The sequence below is a fragment of the Tachyglossus aculeatus genome, chromosome 11 (genome assembly GCF_015852505.1).
Source record: "Tachyglossus aculeatus isolate mTacAcu1 chromosome 11, mTacAcu1.pri, whole genome shotgun sequence".
NCBI classification, from domain to species: Eukaryota; Metazoa; Chordata; class Mammalia; order Monotremata; family Tachyglossidae; genus Tachyglossus; species Tachyglossus aculeatus.
The window spans coordinates 21,021,380-21,039,337 of NC_052076.1; the positions used below are offsets into that span (position 1 = coordinate 21,021,380).

Consider the following 17,958-nt stretch of genomic DNA (forward strand, 5'->3'; position numbering starts at 1 on the left):
CGTGGGGGGTGGGGGGGGAGGCGGAGGAGAGAGAGATGGAGGGCAGGGGACTGCAGCCCACGGAGCAGGAGGGAGGAGGGAGTGCCCGGGAGGAGCCGGGGGGGTGGGCTAGTACAGCGCTTAGCGCTGTGCTTGGCACACAGCGCTTAACAAATACCGCCGTTCTTCTCCTTATGATGATGATGATGCAAGGGCCGGGGACGGTGGACGATCGCTATCCGGGGTCCAAGGCCCCGCGTACCTTTTCAGCCGAGGAGAGGGGCGGCGGTGGCCAGAACAGAGCGTCCCCGCAGAGCCCCGCGGGGAAGCTGGTGGGCGGCTCCTTTCTGGCCAAGTATCCGGGGCCGAGGAGATTAGAAAGGGGAGAGGGGTCCTACGGACTGAGGCCCCTCCCCGGACCGGCTCTGTCTGCCGTCGAGGAATCCCTGGAGGAGTACGATCCAAGCCCCAGACCTTGGCGAGGGGGACTGATGGAGTCAGAAATCAACAATAACAGTCATGATGGTCATGATCATAATCATTCATTCATTCATTCAACCGTATTTATTGAGCGCTGACTGTGAGCAGGGCACTGTACTAAGCGTTTGGGAAGTACAAGTTGGCAACATATAGAGACGGTCCCTACCCAACAGCGGGCTCACAGTCTAAAAGGGGGAGACAGACAACAACACAAATAGAATAAATATGTACAAGCAAAATAAATAAATGGCTCTTAAACGCTGACTAGGTGCCAAAAACTGTTCTCAGCACTGTTCTCAGGTGATCAGGTTGGACACACTCCCTTTTCAAACCATGTGAGGCTCACAGTCTTTATCACAGTCACAGAGTTGTCCAAGGTCACACAGAGCAGGCCAGTGGCTGGGATTAGAGGTCCAGCATACTGGGGAAGCAGCATGACCTAGTGGATAGAGCACGGGCCTAGGAATCAGAAGGTCATGGGCTCTACGACTTGTCTGTTGTATGACCCTGGGTAAGTCACTTCACATTTCTGTGCCTCACTTACCTCATCTGTAAAATGAGGATTGAGACTGTGAGCCCCACATGGGACAGTGGCTGTGTCCACCTGGGTTTGCTTGTACCCATCCCAGCGGTTAGTTCTGTGCCTGGCACGTAGTAAACTCTTGACAAATTCCATCATCATCATCAATCTCTCTCTTTTTGATGATATGAGTTTTTCAATGGTATGTGTAAGCACTGTATGAGGCACCGTTCTAAACGCTGGGGTAAATATAAGGTCATCAGGTTGGACACAAGTCCATGTGTTGAATCCCCAGTTTACAGATGAGGGAACTGAGGCCCAAGGGAAATCACATGGCAGGCAAGTGGCAGAGCCAGAATAGTAATGATGATAATACAGATGACATTTATTAAGTGCTCACTATGTGCAAAGCACTGTTCTAAGTGCTGGGGAGGTGACAAGGTGGTCAGGTTGTCCCACGGGGGGCTCACAGTCTTAGTCCCCAATTTTACAGATGAGGGAACTGAGGCCCAGAGAAGTCAAGTGACTTGCCCAAAGTCACACAGCTGACAATTGGCGGTGCCGGGAGTTGAACCCGTGACCGCTGACTCCAAAGCCCGTGCTCTTTCCACTGAGCCAGGCTGCTTCTCAGAATTAGAACCTAGTCCTTCTAACTCCCAGGCCCATGCTGTATTGTTCTATTGTCCTCTCCTAGGCACTTACTAGAGGGCTCTGCTCAGAGTAAGTGCTCAATAATTACCATCGATTAATGATTGATCCCAACAGGGATGGCCAAGCCACCAGAGGGTGGCAAGTCGCAGAGGGTGGTGTGTGGCCATTTGTGCAGCCAGCACCTGGCATTCTGAGGAGTGGAGGGAGAGGTAGAAGCAGCATGGCTCAGGTGGACAGGGCCCAGGGCCTGGGAGTCAGAAGGGCCTGGGTTGGAACCCCGCCTCTACTGTAACCATATGTCAGTTCTGTAACCTGTCATTCATTAATTCATTCATCAATTCAATCGTATTTATTGAGGGCTTACTGTGTGCAGAGCACTGTACTAAGCATTTGGAAAGTACAATTCATCAACCAAGAGAGATAATCCCTACCCAACAACAGGTTCACAGTCTAGAAGGGGGGAGACAATAAAACAAAACAAGTAGACAGGCATCAATAGCATCAATATAGACATAGATATATACACATCATGAAAAAAATTAATTGGCCAAGTCACTTCACTTCTCTGGGCCTCAGTTAGGGTGCTCAGCTAGGTCTAGTTCTCAGTGCTTAGTTCAGTGCTTGGCCCACGATTAGAACTTACAATTCCACAATTGTCAGAAGTAGCGTGGCTCAGTGGAAAGAGCACGGGCTTTGGAGTCAGAGGTCATGGGTTCAAATCCCGGCTCTACCAACTGTCAGCTGTGTGACTTTGGGCAAGTCACTTCACTTCTCTGGGCCTCAGTTCCCTCATCTGTAAAATGGGAATTAAGACTGTGAGCCCCATGTGGGAGAGCTCACCTTCTCCAGGAGGCCTTCCCAGAGTGAGCCCTCTCCTTCCTCTCCCCCTCCTCCTCCCCAAGCCTTACCTCCTTCCCCTCCCCACAGCACCCGTATATATTTGTACATATTTATTACTCCGTTTGACTTGTACATGTTATTTATCTATTTATTTTATTTTGTTAATATGTTTTGTTTTGTCATCTGTCTCCCCCTTCTAGACTGTGAGCCCACTGTTGGGTAGGGACCGTCTCTATATGTTGCCAACTTGTACTTCCCAAGCGCTTAGTACAGTGCTCTGCACACAGTAAGCGCTCACTAAATACGATTGAATGAATGAACCTGATTACCTTGTATCCCCCCGGGCTTCGAACAGTGCTTCGCACGCCATCGTTATGATAAAGGCTGCCGGGTGGGGTTGAGCCCGAGGGGTATGTAAGCACGGGGAGGGCGGGGTGGCGATCCTCCCTGGTTTCTCTTGGTAATGAGCCGCCTGAGATGCAGATAGCAGGAAGCTGGAACAGCGAATGAGAACTTCCTCCGCAACTCCCCCCTCCGCACCTCCCCCCAAAATCGAAACAGTCGATAAAAGGCGGAAAGAACTAGTTCCCTGGGGCCGCGGAACAAAGAAAGCAAATATCAAAGATCTGCGCTGAGACACCTTAATGGGGCCGAGGCCAAAGCACTCGAACCAGGATGGCGTGCTGCGGGGTCCAGACTCCTTGAAACTCCTGTGACATGGGACTATCTTCAGGAAATTTGGGGAAGCCAGTCGGATTGGTAGCTATTTTGGGTCGGGGGTGGGTGGGGTGGCGGGTGTGTGTGTGTGTGTGTACACGCATCTACGCCCCTTTCAATTAGGCTAAGCGTGAGGTAAAGTGTTCCGCTATATACGGTGGTAATAATAATAATGATGGTGGCATTTGTTAAGGGCTTACTATGTGCCGGGCACGGTACTGAGCGCTGGGGTGGGTACAAGCAAATTGGGTTGGACCCAATCACTGTCCCACCTGGGGCTCCCGATCTCAATCCCCATTTTACAGATGAGGGAACTGGAACACAGAGAAATGAAGTGACTCGTGGCTCAGTGGAAAGAGCACGGGCTCGGGAGTCAGAGGTCATGGATTCTAATCCCGACTCCGCCACTTGTCGGCTGTGTGACCTTGGGCAAGCCACTTAACTTCTCTGTGCCTCAGTTACCTCATCTGTAAAATTAAGATTGTGAGCCCCACGTGGGACAACCTGACCACCTTGTATCCCCCCCGCGCTTAGAACAGTGCTTTGCACATAGTAAGCGCTTAACAAATACCATCATTATCATTATTATTATTATTGAGGTCACACAGCAGACAAGTGGTGGAGTCGGGAGTAGAAGGGACCTGCTGACTCCCAGGCCCGTGCTCTTTCCACTAAGCCGTGCTGCTCCGGTGAGCGTCTCCTCCAGGCGCGCTGGCCGAGCGGGTCGGGACCGGGCGAGTTCGGCGACGGCGGCGGTTCTCGGCGGTGCGGGGCCGTCGCCATGGCAGCGGCCTCCCTCTTCCGGGAAGTCCCGCAGGCTCAGCCCGTTCTGCTCTTTCAATTCCCCGCCGATTTCCGGGAGGACGCGGACCCCACAAGGGCAATCTGGGGGTGGGAGCCCAGCCCAGCCCGCACATTCCGCTCCTCTGCTGCTAACCTCCTCAATGGGCCTCGGTCTTGCCTGTCCCGCCTTCGATCCCTGGCCCACGTCCTACCTCTGGCCTGGAATGCCCTCCTTCCTCACATCCGCCAAACTAGCTCTCTTCCCCCCTTCAAAGCCCTCCAGGAGGCCTTCCCGAACTGAGCCTCCCTTTTCCTCTGCTCCTCCACCCCCCGCCCGCGTTGCCCCTACTCCCTCCCTCTGCTCTACCCCCTCCGCCGCCCCACAGCACTTGTGTATATTTATTATTCTATTTATCTTATTAATGATGTTTATTCATAGAGAAGCAGCGTGACTCAGTGGAAAGATCACGGGCTTTGGAGTCAGGGTCACGGGTTCAAATCCCGGCCCAGCCCCTTGTGTGCCTTTGGGCAAGTCAGTTCAATCAATCAATCAATCAATCGTATTTACTGAGTGCTTACTATGTGCAGAGCACTGTACTAAGCGCTTGGGAAGTACAAGTTGGCAACATATAGAGGCAGTTCACTTCTCTGGGCCTCAGTGACCTCATCTGTCAATGGGGGATTAAGACTGTGATCCCCCCGTGGGACAACCTGATCACCTTGTAACCTCCCCAGCACTTAGAACAGTGCTTTGCACATAGTAAGCACTTAATAAATGCCATTATTATTATTATTCATTCATTCAATCGTATTTATTGAGTGCTTACTGTGTGCAGAACACAGTACAAATCGGCAACATATAGAGACGGTCCCTACCCAACAACGGGCTCAAAGTATATCTATAATTCTGTTTATCTAGTTTGATGCTATTGATGCCTGTCTAGTTGTTTCATTCTTGTTGTCTGTCTCCCCCCTTCTAGACTGTGAGCCCGTTGCTGGGAAGGGATTGTCTCTATCTGTTGCCGAATTGTACTTTCCAAGCACGTAGTACATTGCTCTGCCCAGACTAATATGATTGAGTGAATGAATAGTGGATTGAGCACAGGCCTGGGAGTCAGAAGGCCACCCTGCTCCTCAGCTGCTCACCTCCTCACTGTGCCTCTTTCTCTCCTGTCCCACCGTCGACCCCTGGCCCATGTCCTACCTCTGGCCTGGAATGCCCTCCTTCCTCACATCCGCCAAACTAGCTCACTTCGCTCCTTCGAGGCCCTACTGAAAGCTCACCTCCTCCAGGAGGCCATCCCAGGCTGTGCCCCCCTCTTCCTCTGCTCCTCCTCTCCTTCCCATCGCTCCTACTCCCTCCGTCTGCTCTACCCCGCCCCCCGCCCCACAGCACTTGTGTATATAGGAACATATTTATTATACTATTTATTTTATTAATGATGTGCATATATCTATAATTCTATTTATTTATTTTGATGCTTTGTTTTGTTGTCTGCCTTCCCCCTTCTAGACTGTGAGACCGTTGTTGGGTAGGGATTGTCTTTATTTGTTGCCTAATTGTATTTTCCAAATGCTTAGTACAGTGCTCTGCACACAGCAAGCGCTCAATAAATACGATTGAATGAATGAATGAATGAATGAGCTCTAATCCCGTCTCTGCCCCTTGTCTGCTATGTGATTTTAGGGCAAATCATCCCACCTCTCTGGGCCCCGGTTACCTCATCTGGAAAATCGGGACTAAGATTGTGAGCCCCACGTGGGTCAGGGACTGCATCCAACCCGATTTGCTTGTATCCACCCCAGCGCTTAGGACAGTGCCCGGCACACAGGAAATGCTTAACAAATATCATTATAATTTTTATTACTATTATTATTCTTCTCAAAGATTGGGATTCTAATTCTGACTGTGGCTCATGGATGCTTATTTGACCATAGGCAAATCACTTAACTTTTCAATTTCTTCATCTTTAAAATGTGGATTCCATATCTGTAACTTCCTTCTTAGATGGAGCGCTCCCCCCCTTCCCCTGTCCGCCCCACATTCCCCCACCTCTTTCTCCCTAATCTCCTCCTCCCAGCTACCCCTACCCCCTTCTCCACCTCCCCATCTCCTCCACACTTCCCGCTGCCTCGTTCCTCCATCTTCTTCTCCCCTATCTCCTTCCTCCTCTACACTTAGCCCCTTCCTCCCACTTCTTCCTTGCCCCACCTCTGCCTCCCCATCTCCTTTCCATTCATGGAGAAGCAGCATGGCCCAGTGGAAAGAGCATGGGCTTTGGAGTCAGAGGTCAGGGCTTCAAATGCCGGCTCTACCAATCGATCAATCAGTCGTATTTACTGAGCGCTTACTGTGTGCAGAGCAGTGTACAAGCACTTGGGAAGTACAAGTTGGCAACATATAGAGACAGTCCCTACCCAACAGTGGGCTCACAGTCTAGAAGTAGTCCAGTTGTCAGCTGTGTGACTTTGGGCAAGTCACTTCACTTCTCTGGGCCTCAGTGACCTCATCTGTCAATGGGGGATTAAGACTGTGATCCCCCCGTGGGACAACCTGATCACCTTGTAACCTCCCCAGTGCTTAGAATTGTGCTTTGGACATAGTAAGTGCTTAATAAATGCCATCATCATTATTATTATTATTATCTCCCCCCTGCCTCCTTCCCCCATCTCTTGCCCTGCTTCCCCTCTCCCCGACCTCCTTCTCCCGCAATCACCTCCCTGCTGCTACCCCTAGTTCATTCATTCATTCAGTCGTATTTATTGAGTGCGTACTGTGCTCTGGTAGTACAGTGCTCTGTACTAATTGCCTGGAAAGTACAATTTGGCAACAAATAGAGACAATTCCTACCCAACAACGGGCTCACAGTCAGAAGGGGGGAGACAGACAACAAAACAAAACAAGTAGACACGCATCAATAGCCTCAATATAAATGAATAGAATTATAGATATATACACATCATTAATAGAATAAATAGAATTATAAATATGTACATATATACACAAGTGCTGTGGGGCAGGGGCGGGGAGGGGGGTAGAACAGAGGGAGGGAGTAGGGGCGATGGGGAGGGAAGGAGGAGCAGAGGAAAAGGGGGGCTCAATCTGGGAAGGCCCCCTGGAGGAAGTGAGCTTTCAGGAGGGCTTTGAAGGGGGGAAGTGTGCTAGTTCGGCGGATGTGAGGAGGGAGGGCATTCCATTCATTCATTCAATCGTATTTATTGAGCACTTACTGTGTGCAGAGCACTGTACTAAGCACTTGGGAAGTACAAATCAGCAACATATAGAGACGGTCCCTACCCAGCAGTGGGCTCACAGTCTACGAGGGGGAGACAGACAACACCACCAAACAAGTTGACAGGTGTCAATACCATTAGAATAAATAGAATTATAGCTTTATACACATCATTAATAAAATAAATAGAGTAATAAGTAGGTACAATTATACACAAGTGCTGTGGGAAGGGGAAAGGGGTAAGGCAGAGGGAGGGAGGGGGATGATGGGAAGGGCAGAAGGAGGAGAGGAAAAGGGGAGCATTCGAATCAATCAATCATTTGTATTTATTGAGCGCTTACTGTGTGCAGAGCACTGGACTAAGCACTTGGGAAGTACAAGTTGTCAACATATAGAGACGGTCCCTACCCAACAGTGGGCTCACAGTCTAGAATACAGAGATAGGACGTGAGCCAGGGTTCGATGGCGGGACAGGCGAGAATGAGGCACAGTTGGCAGCAGAGGAGTAGAGTGTGCAGGCTGGGATGTAGAAGGAGAGAAGGGAGGTGAAATAAAAGGGGGCAAGGGGATGGAAAGCTTTGAAGGCAATAGTGAGGAGTTTTTTGCCTGATACGAAGGTTGTTAGGAAACCACTGGAAATTTCTGACGGTGTGGGGAGGGGGGTGGGTGGTGACATGCCCAGGGCATTTCTGTAGAAAGATAATCTGGGCATCAGAGTGAAGTATAGACTGAAGCGGGGAGAGACAGGAAGGTTGGGAGATCAGAAAAGATGCTGAGGCAGTTATCCAATCAGGATACGATGAATGACTGTACTAACGTGGCTGCGGTTTGGATGGAGAGGGAAGGGCGGATCTCAGCTACTACCTTCTTCTCCCATCTCCTCCCCTGCTACCCCTACCTCCTTCCCTGTCCTTCTTCCCCAGTCTCCTCCCCCCGACAGCCCCTAGCCGTTTTCCCCCATTTCCACCTTCCCCATCTTTTCCCCTGCTACCCCTTTGCCCTTTCCTTCCCACCTCCTCCTCACCCACTCTCTCACCCCTACCCTGCTACCCCTAGCCCCTACCCCCACTTCCTTCTTTATGTCTATTAATGTCTGGCTCCCCCTCTAAACTGTCAGCTCGTTGTGGTCAGGGAATGTGTCTGTTTATTGTTATATTGTATTCTTCCCAAGCACTTAGTACAGTGCTCTGCACACAGTAAGCAGATTGATTGAATGAGCAAATGAATGAACAAACTAACTCCACCTTCTCCACCCCTGCTACCCCTGTCTCCTTCCCTCACCTCCTTCTCCCCCCCCAATCTCCTCCCCCCTACACCTAGCCCCTTCCCCCAATTTCCTCTTTCCCCCATTTCTTTCTCTGCTACCCCTACCTCCTTTCCCCCACTTCCTCCTTCCCCGATTTCCTTCCCCACTAAACCTACTTCCTCCCCCAACCCCCACCCCGGCTACTGCTACCCCTACCCCTAAGCACTGGGGTGGATACAAGCAAATCTGTTTGGACATAGTCCCTGTCCCAGGTGGTGCTCACATTCTCAATCCCCATTTTATAGAATGAGGGAACTGAGGCCCAGAGAAGTGAAGTGACTTGTCCAAGGTCACACAGCAGACAAGCGGCAGAGCCAGGATTAGAACCCATGACCTTCTGACTCTGAGGCCCATGGTCTCTCCACTACACCATGCCGCTTCTCCAATACAGGCCCTGGGACTGGGGCAGGGGCTGCCAGGGGACCAGAGGTGTCAATCTGCCCATCAATCAATCTGTCAGTGGGGTTTAAGAGCAGTTACTGGGTGCACAGCACTGGACCAGTGCTTGGGAGGGAACGATAGAATGGAATTAGCAGGTACATTCCCTGCCCGTAGCAAGTCAAGAGGGGGATAGATACCTAAATACTGTGGGGTGGAGATGGGGTTCATTCATTCATTCATTCATTCATTCATTCATTCATTCAATCATAAGCAGCATGGCCCAATGGAAAGAGCACAGGTTTGAGAGTCAGAGGTCATGGGTTCAAATCCTGGCTCTGCCAGTTGTCAGCTGTGTGACTTTGGGCAAGTCAGTTAACTTCTCTGGGCCTCAGTTACCTTATCTGTAAAGTGGGGGTGAAGACTGTGAGCCCCATGTGGGACAATCTGATCACCTCATATCCTCCCCAGCGCTTAGAACAGTGCTTTGCATATAGTAAGCAGTTAACAAATGCCATCATCATCCTATTTGTTAGGCACTTACTGTGTGCAGAGCACTGTACTAAGCGCTTGGGACAGTGCAAGATTACAATAAACAGACACATTCCCTACCCACAATGAGCATACAGTCTTGAGGGATGTGGAAGCACAATGGTCAAGGTCCTGGTTTTGTCCACCTTTCTCTCTGACCTTTCCCTCTGCCGAAGGCCCGCTTGACCACTGGGTGCGCCTGATGGGTTGATTGACTCAAATTGAGTAGCCAAGCTCGATCTCTTTCAAATACATTACAACATGGTAAAACCACTCCCTTGAACCAGTCAAGCCCCTGGCCTGGCCCTACTTATCACTCTATCACAGGAGGTCCAGGACTAAACCCCCAGGGACTCGCTGCTTTCTAGCCTAAAGTATTTCTCCTATTGTATTGTTCTGATGATTATGAATACTGTACCAATGGTGTAATAATAATAATAATATTTATTAAGTGCTTACTATGTGCCAAGCACTGTTCTAAGTGCTGGGGTAGATACAAGGTACTCAGGTTGTCCCATGTGACGATGATGATGATGATGATGGTATTTGTTAAGCGCTTACTATGTGCAAAGCACTGTTCTAAGCGCTGGGGGGATACAAGGTGATCAGGTTGTCCCACGTGGGGCTCACAGTCTTCATCCCGCTTTTACAGATGAGGGAAATGAGGCCCAGAGAAGTGAAGTGACTTGCCCAAAGTCACGCAGCTGATAAGTGACAGAGCCAGGATCAGAACCCATGACCTCTGACTCCCAAGCCCGCACTCTTTCCAATAACCCACACTGCCCGCTTCTCATATATAAAGAAGCTCTGTATTGCTTGAAGCTGAGCTGGCCTTGACTCTCAAGGGAATCTCTGCCACTCAACGCCTCTCCCTACTGGTGCCAGGTGAAGCTCTAGTAGTAATAAAACTTGACTCTGACATACCTTTTTCTAAACACAACTCAGAGTCTGAAAAGTTTCTCTTCCACCATAATTTGGTTGCCGTGACTCGGATGACAACGCTCGACGACGGTCCGAAGCGGTCCATCTCTCAGCGACCCTCAAGTGCAACCGCCGAGATAAGAGTCCTTTTGAAATCTATTTGGAGTTCAGAGAGAGAATGACTGTGGCTGTTTGACTGAAATGAGCTTCCATCATTAAACTGCCTGGCGAAAGGTATGTTAGACACAAGTGAGTAATTTGGTCCATTTAACAATATAGACAGGTTGGGATTTTTCTCCAGGCGCAGGGTACCAGATCCAGGGCGCAGGGCGTCAGGCTGATGCAGGCACCAGGCGCCAGGTCATCATAGTGGCACAGGGTGCCAGAAGGCATTGGTCCTCAGGAAAATGACATTCGAGGGTCAGGGCACTGGGCGCGGGGAGGCAGGCTAATGCAGGTGCAGGATGTCAGGTCATCATAGTGGCACAGGAAGGCATTAGTCTTAGGAAAATGGGAAAAAGACAATTAAAAGAGGTTTCTCTCGCACCAAAGGGAACTCCAGCTTATTTCATGCAAATTCATTATGGACCAAAAATTGATAAGTTCTCAGATGAATGGGAATTTTTTTTACCCAAGGTAAACCTCCTAAATTTCCCCAGAGATGGAACTTTTGATCTATATAAAATAAGTTCATCACTGGACCTTTGGAACCTAAAGGAAGCAAGATTGGCCAGGGTCAATGGGATTTAGGAAAGCATTCTTGTCATTTTTCTGTCTTGTCTACTTTTCTATCTCTGTCCCAATTGGCAATCACGTCGGGCACCCTAGCATCTGTTTCGGATGGCCATGTGCAGGACCCTCGGTGTCCAAACCGCAAAAACCTGGGTGTGTATTCCTTATGCCCATCTGACTTGGCATAAACTGTCTTGGTGTAAACGGCTTCAACTATCATCTCTATGCTGATGACACCCAGATCTACATCTCTGCCCCTGATCTCTCCCCCTCTCTCCAGGCTCGCATCTCCTCCTGCCTTCAGGACATCTCCATCTGGATGTCTGCCCGCCACCTAAAACTCAACATGTCCAAGACTGAACTCCTTGTCTTCCCTCCCAAACCCTGCCCTCTCCCTGACTTTCCCATCTCTGTTGACGGCACTACCATCCTTCCCATCTCACAAGCCCACAACCTTGGTGTCATCCTCGACTCCGCTCTCTCATTCACCCCCCACATCCAAGCCGTCACCAAAACCTACCGGTCTCAGCTCCGCAACATTGCCAAGATCCACCTTTTCCTCTCCATCCATACCGCTACCCTGCTCATTCAAGCTCTCATCCTATCCCGTCTGGACTACTGCATCAGCCTTCTCTCTGATCTCCCATCCTCGTGTCTCTCCCCACTTCAATCCATACTTCATGCTGCTGCCCGGATTGTCTTTGTCCAGAAACGCTCTGGGCATATTACTCCCCTCCTCAAAAATCTCCAGTGGCTACCAATCAATCTGCACATCAGGCAGAAACTCCTCACCCTGGGCTTCAAGGCTGTCCATCACCTTGCCCCCTCCTACCTCACCTCCCTTCTCTCCTTCTACAGCCCACCCTGCACCCTCCGCTCCTCTGCTGCTAATCTCCTCACTGTACCTCATTCTTGCCTGTCCCGCCATCGACCCCCTGCCCACGTCATCCCCTGGGCCTGGAATGCCCTCCGTCTGCCCATCCGCCAAGCTAGCTCTCTCCCTCCCTTCAAGGCCCTACTGAGAGCTCACCTCTTCCAGGAGGCCTTCCCAGACTGAGCCCCTTCCTTCCTCTCCCCCTCACCCCCCTCTCCATCCCCCCCATCTTACCTCCTTCCCTTCCCCACAGCACCTGTATATATGTATATATGTTTGTACATATTTATTACTCTATTTATTTATTTATTTATTTTACTTGTACATATCTATTCTATTTATTTTATTTTGTTAGTATGTTTGGTTTTGTTCTCTGTCTCCCCCTTTTAGAGTGTGAGCCCACTGTTGGGTAGGGACTGTCTCTATATGTTGCCAATTTGTACTTCCCAAGTGCTTAGTACAGTGCTCTGCACATAGTAAGTGCTCAATAAATACGATTGATGATGATGATGATGATGATGGATGGAGCCTCTCATTAAGGATGACTGGTGAGCTTCAGTCCTACAATTTTAGGACTGAGAGCTTATGGGAAGGAATTGAATAGAGTGCTGGTGATTTCATGGTGCTGCTTTCCTTTTCTTGAGGCCAGGTTCTTGCTGGGGCACAGAATGCAATGACCATGCATCAGGGCAGGGTGGCAGCATATTGCAAAATTCCCATAGAGGTTTCTAGATACAGGACACATTAATGGCTGATGTGACTGCAGCATGGTGGCAGTGCTGAAGCCAGGGAAAGCAGCATGGCCTAGGGAAAGAGCACAGGCCTAGGAGTCAGAGGATTTGGGTTCCAATACCTGCTATGTGACTTTGGACAAGTCACTTAACTTCTCTTTTGTCTTAGTTCTCTCATCTGCAAAATGTGGCTCAGTGGAAAGAGCATGGGCTTTGGAATCAGAAGTCATGGGTTCAAATCCCAGCTCCACCACTTGTCAGCTGTGTGACTTTGGGTAAGTCACTTCTCTGTGCCTCAGTTACCTCATCTGTAAAATGGGGATTAAGACTTGTGAGCTCCCCATGGGACAACCTGATCACCCTGTAACCTCCCCAGCACTTAGAACAGTGCTTTACACATAGTAAGCACTTAATAAATGCCATTATTAATTAATTAATTAATTCATACTCTTCTCCCTCCTACTTAGTCTGTGAGCCCCCATATAGGAACAGGTTATCTTGTATCTATCCCAGTGCTTAGTACAGTGTTTGAAACACAGTAAACCCTTAATAAATACCACAATTATTATTATTATTATTGTTACTAATGGTAATAACAAGAGTAATGCTGTGCTGTGACATCATGAGCTGGAAGCCTTGATGGTGACTACTTTTGCTGTCCACATTAGTGAGCCATTTTTTAGCATCCTGCTGAGGCTGATCACCCTATAGGAGGTCCTAGGTAGCTAGCTCTCCAATCAGAAACCTTCAGGAGTGGAGCTGATACTAGAAGCCAGGTCTTCTGGTTTCCACAGATGTGCTCTTCCCACAGAAACAAGAGCAGAGCTACCAATCACAGGACCTACTCTTGAGGGGCTTCTGTTCTGCAAAAGCCTGGGTGGATCTCCTTAGCCTAGCCTCTGGAGATTTTGATTTCAGCTCAATGGGTTATGCTCCCTCTCTGGACAGATACTAACATGCTTGAGGATGGTGAAACTGAGACCTAGGGCTCTACATCCCTTAGGCAGCCACTGCAGAGCAGGGAAAAGGAACTGAGAGAGCCTGGTAGCCAACTTGCTGTTTTAAGAACCAGTCCTCTCAGCAGCAGGATTTGGGGGATAGAGCATGCCTGCAGCAGTGTTTTCCAAGTGTCATACCTGTAAACACTACACAATCTGGGGCCAAATTCAGGACCTGGCGCTTGAAGACTCCATGCCTGACCAGCTGATAAGGAGATAACGGCTGGAAGTGGGAAGTGGTGCTGTCACAGTCCATACTTTCCTCATTCATTCCTCCTCATTCCTCAGGCTCTCCTGCACCCCATTGTCCTGGAATGCATAAGTGCCAGGATCCAGGAAACTATGGGCAAACCTGAGGGAGATAAAGAGGAGCTTTATTGAAGCCAGAGGATTTCCCATCTTCCCTGACTTGGTCTTCAGAACGGTACCCTGAAGGGAAGATTATAACTCCCACAATGTTCCAGTGATCACAGCTGCAGCTACCTGGAGAAGTTGAGATGAGTCTCTCACACGAGGTGGTTCAGCCTCCTAAGGACCCAAAGTCCCAGTGGGGGTTGCTGTTGAACAGGTGTGGCTTCTGGTACATGGGGTAGTGACTGGCAGTGCAATCTGCAAACAGAGCCAACTGAGTCTGTTGACCTCAAAGTCTGGCTTTTCACCTCTGTCCACTTAGGGAGGCCTCTGATGCTGCTAATGGTTCTCAGGGCTGACAAGAGATAGCTCTGTCCTGGCTTGGTCACTCCCATTGTAGGTGATGACCCATCAGGTGAGCACAGCATGAACTGGGCATAGAATGCTGCATTCCCCAGAGCCCTATACATAGTACCTGTAGCAATCAAGCATTCTCTTACCTTCAGGGTCTGTGTGTGTGTGTGGTGGGGGCGGGGGAGGGAAGAGAGAGAGAGAGAGAGAGAGAGAGAGAGAGAGTGTGTGTGTGTGTGTGTGTGTGTGTGTGTGTGTGTGTGTGTGTGGTGGGGGGTGGAGGGGAGGGGCAGAAGAAGTAGGATATTTTATCTATTTACCTACCCGGGCCCAGAGATGATAAATGATTGCCCAAGAGCACATCTGAGGTCCAAAGGGGTCCTGTATTCCACCTAACTTGCAATGGTGCTCTGAGCAACAGGCCTCTATCCATTTCCACTGACCACTCAGCTGGGCAGAATTCAAAACTTGGCCTCATGGCAGTTCTGCCTCTCTGATCCCTTCATTCCACAGGCACATAGTTGATCCCTCTCACCAGGTGTTCATCCTTCAAAGGCCTCCCTGGAACACCAGGCCTAGCCCAGACAGCATTGGTGCACCCATGGGGTCCTGTCACAACTCCCCAGATAGGCCAGAGGAAGACAAGACCAAAGAAAGACACCTTCTTTACTGAGGGATCACTGCCAGAGATGGCAGCAGGATTCCTGAGTTTCTATAAGGAAGGCCTATATTGGAACCCACCAGGTAAGTCTAGAAGACTTAGAAGAGGAAAGAGGAGAGAGGGAGGGCCAGGCAGGACACTGACCACCTAAATGGGGGTGTCCCTGAACCAGAGAGTAAACATAAACTCCTTGGAGAAAACAGCTGTGAGCACACGGTGCAGGTAGAGTTCTGCTCTCACTGGAGGAGAGAAGGTCCAGTTGAAATAGAATGGTTTCTCCCACTTGTAGGCAGATGACTGCGTTTGGGATACAGGGAAAAGAATGGAGCACTGGGGTGGAGCCCGGCTTCACAGACTGATGATCTCTTTGGAGCCATGGTTCCAACAGAGGCATTTCTGTAGGGAGGAGAGAAAATCAGATGACCACAAGTTGGCAACAGCCTGAACCCTGAAGGTGGGAGGCTCAGAAGCCCATTGCCTTCCAGCAAGTGGGAAGTTCATGGAATTCACTCCAGAAATGAACGCATTTACACTCTGGCCTTTGTCCACCAGATTTTATTTCTCCCTGTGCTCAATACCCTCCTAAAATCCTAACTTCTTCAACAAGCTTCCCCAATTAGCACTTCAACCCCTTGGGTCACTACAACCTTATAACCACCTCTAGCACTTTCCTATTTATTTATACCTATTCTTAGCATTTGCTAGGGTTATTCAATTGTTCATTCAGTGCTTTATTCTGCTTTGCATCTATTATAATTGATTCATTCAATCATATTTATTGAGCACTTACTGTGTGCAGAGCACTGTACTAAGCACTTGGAAAGTACAATTCGGCAACAGATAGAGACAATACCTACCCAACAATGGGCTCACAGTCTAAAAGGGGGAGATCTATTTGTAAATATTTTTAGGCCTTCCACCCTTCTTAGAATGTAGGCTTCTTGCATTCAGGAAGATGTGTTTCTTTCTATTGTAACTTCCCAAGTGGTTAATACAGTGCATTATACCCAGTGGGTGTTCAATAAACCTTCATTTGGCTACTACCTTTCAACTACTACTACTACTGTCTAGAGTGAAAGAATCAGAAAGTTTAAAATAGGATTGAGTAAATTCATGGATGATAGGTTAGATGGACAGGGCTGTAGTGTCTGAAGTGAGGTGTGGGCCCAGGTTTGATTTGTCTAGTGAGGCCTCTGCTTCCTATGACCCTCGATGACATTACCATAGTTACCAGTCAGAATGGTGGCAGCAATGTAGGGGCACTGTGGGTGGCTTTAGCAGATTGGGGCCAGGTGGTCTTTTGTCTAGAGGGGTGGGGAGAGGAGAAAGGGAACAGGAGAGACCCACACCATGACCCTCACAGCCGGGCAGCACCCCAGTGAGTACAAATTTTCTCTCTCTCTCTCTCTCTCTCTCACACACACACACACACACACACTCTCTCTCTCTCTCCCCCCCCACCCCCCCCCACCTTCACCTAAGTCACCTCTGCTCCTTCAAGACTTCGGACTCTACCTGATCCTCCAACTTCCTCTTAACGTCAAACACATTTTTCTCCTCTCCATGCCATATCAGCTTAATGGCCTCTCCCAACCAAAGAAACAAGAAGTTTCCTCTTGGAGATGAAGATCTGATGGACCAGGTCAGGACAAGGCAAGTGATTAGATTACATTTGTGTTAATCACTATCCCTGAAAATGTGATAACTGGCAAGGGAGCAAGGATTTGAAAGAAGTTCCTGGACACAAGCAAATTCCTCTCCCATTGCCCCATTCCCTGCAAATGAAAGGGCAGGGGTCCTTTTAAGAGCTGCTTTATAGTGGCCATTTTAAACGGAACATCACTTTCATAATGCCTGAGCAGGAGCTATGTGGGTAAGATCAAGAGGGCATGAGATTCTGGGGGTCAACCAAGTGCTCTGTAAACCGAAGGTCCTGGGCTTAAGTCCTATGAGCCTCTGCAGTTGGCCAATCACTAACTGTGAGGATGATTGTCAGGGTTTCTATGAAACAATAATGTCTTTTAGGGCAGCAGAACTACTATTTGTCTACCTTCTCCAAGATAATCCAATTGCATGCCTCATGATTTTTTTGCCCTGTTCCTTCTCCAAGCTGTTGATAGACAGATTCTAAAAGGGTTTCGGCACTGGGGTAAGGGAAGAGGTAGAGATGTACTCCCCATCAAGCCAATTACATCTTTCTTTATTGTGCAGAGAACACTCCTCCCTTCCCAGAGGAGCCGCCGGCCATGGCTGCTGTGTTTTAAAGCTGCTGGTCCTGGTCACTGGGGTTTATGGTCCTATCTCCATTGTGCAGAGAACATTTGGTGGGTTGGGAGCCAGGTGCGGCAGTGGTGATGGCTCAGGCCTGTGGCTTACTGAGTTAATTGGGGGAGGGTGAGCCAAGTGGGTTGCATGCTTTTAACATATTTTATGTGAATTTTAATAAAGCTTCAGCAAATGTAAACTGTAAAGCACTGATCAAAGTTTTTGTCTGTTGTCCCCCCAAACACACCCACACACACACATCCATGGAACACAATGGACACTTTTGCCTCTGACTGGGGGACTCCCAGGTGCACTTCCATCAGGATCGGCCCCAACCCATATCTGTCAGTCCTTTGAAACAGAGATTAAGTCCCCAGGGAGCTCGCTGAGGTGATCCTGAAATACAGGCCATTTCAAGGAGGGCTCAGTGTGGCCGCTGCCCATGACTTGTCATAGGGGTGAACACTGGTGGAAAGGTTAGCCACCATTTTCTTTCTCCAACCCCCACCAATTAGATCCTGTGTATGGGAGCCAACCAGAGTATGAGGCCCAGGACTGTTATGTCAAGCCAACCTTTCAACTGCCAGAATACAATCAAAGAAGGTCTCCCAGGGATAAATAGTTTACTTGGTCCTTTGGACCTTGGCAGGTAGCAA

The 17,958-nt window shown here is 49.3% G+C and overlaps 1 protein-coding gene across 1 annotated transcript in view; it reads right to left on the bottom strand.

The window, feature by feature from the left end:
* Window positions 1-17,958, bottom strand: part of LOC119935194 (multiple epidermal growth factor-like domains protein 11) — a 150,312-nt gene that overhangs the window by 106,890 nt on the left and 25,464 nt on the right. Inside the window, exon 10 of the mRNA XM_038754851.1 lies at window positions 10,343-10,840. Coding sequence (XP_038610779.1) covers window positions 10,739-10,840 — 102 coding nt within the window. The 3' untranslated portion in view covers window positions 10,343-10,738. The remainder of the gene's footprint in view (window positions 1-10,342; window positions 10,841-17,958) is intronic.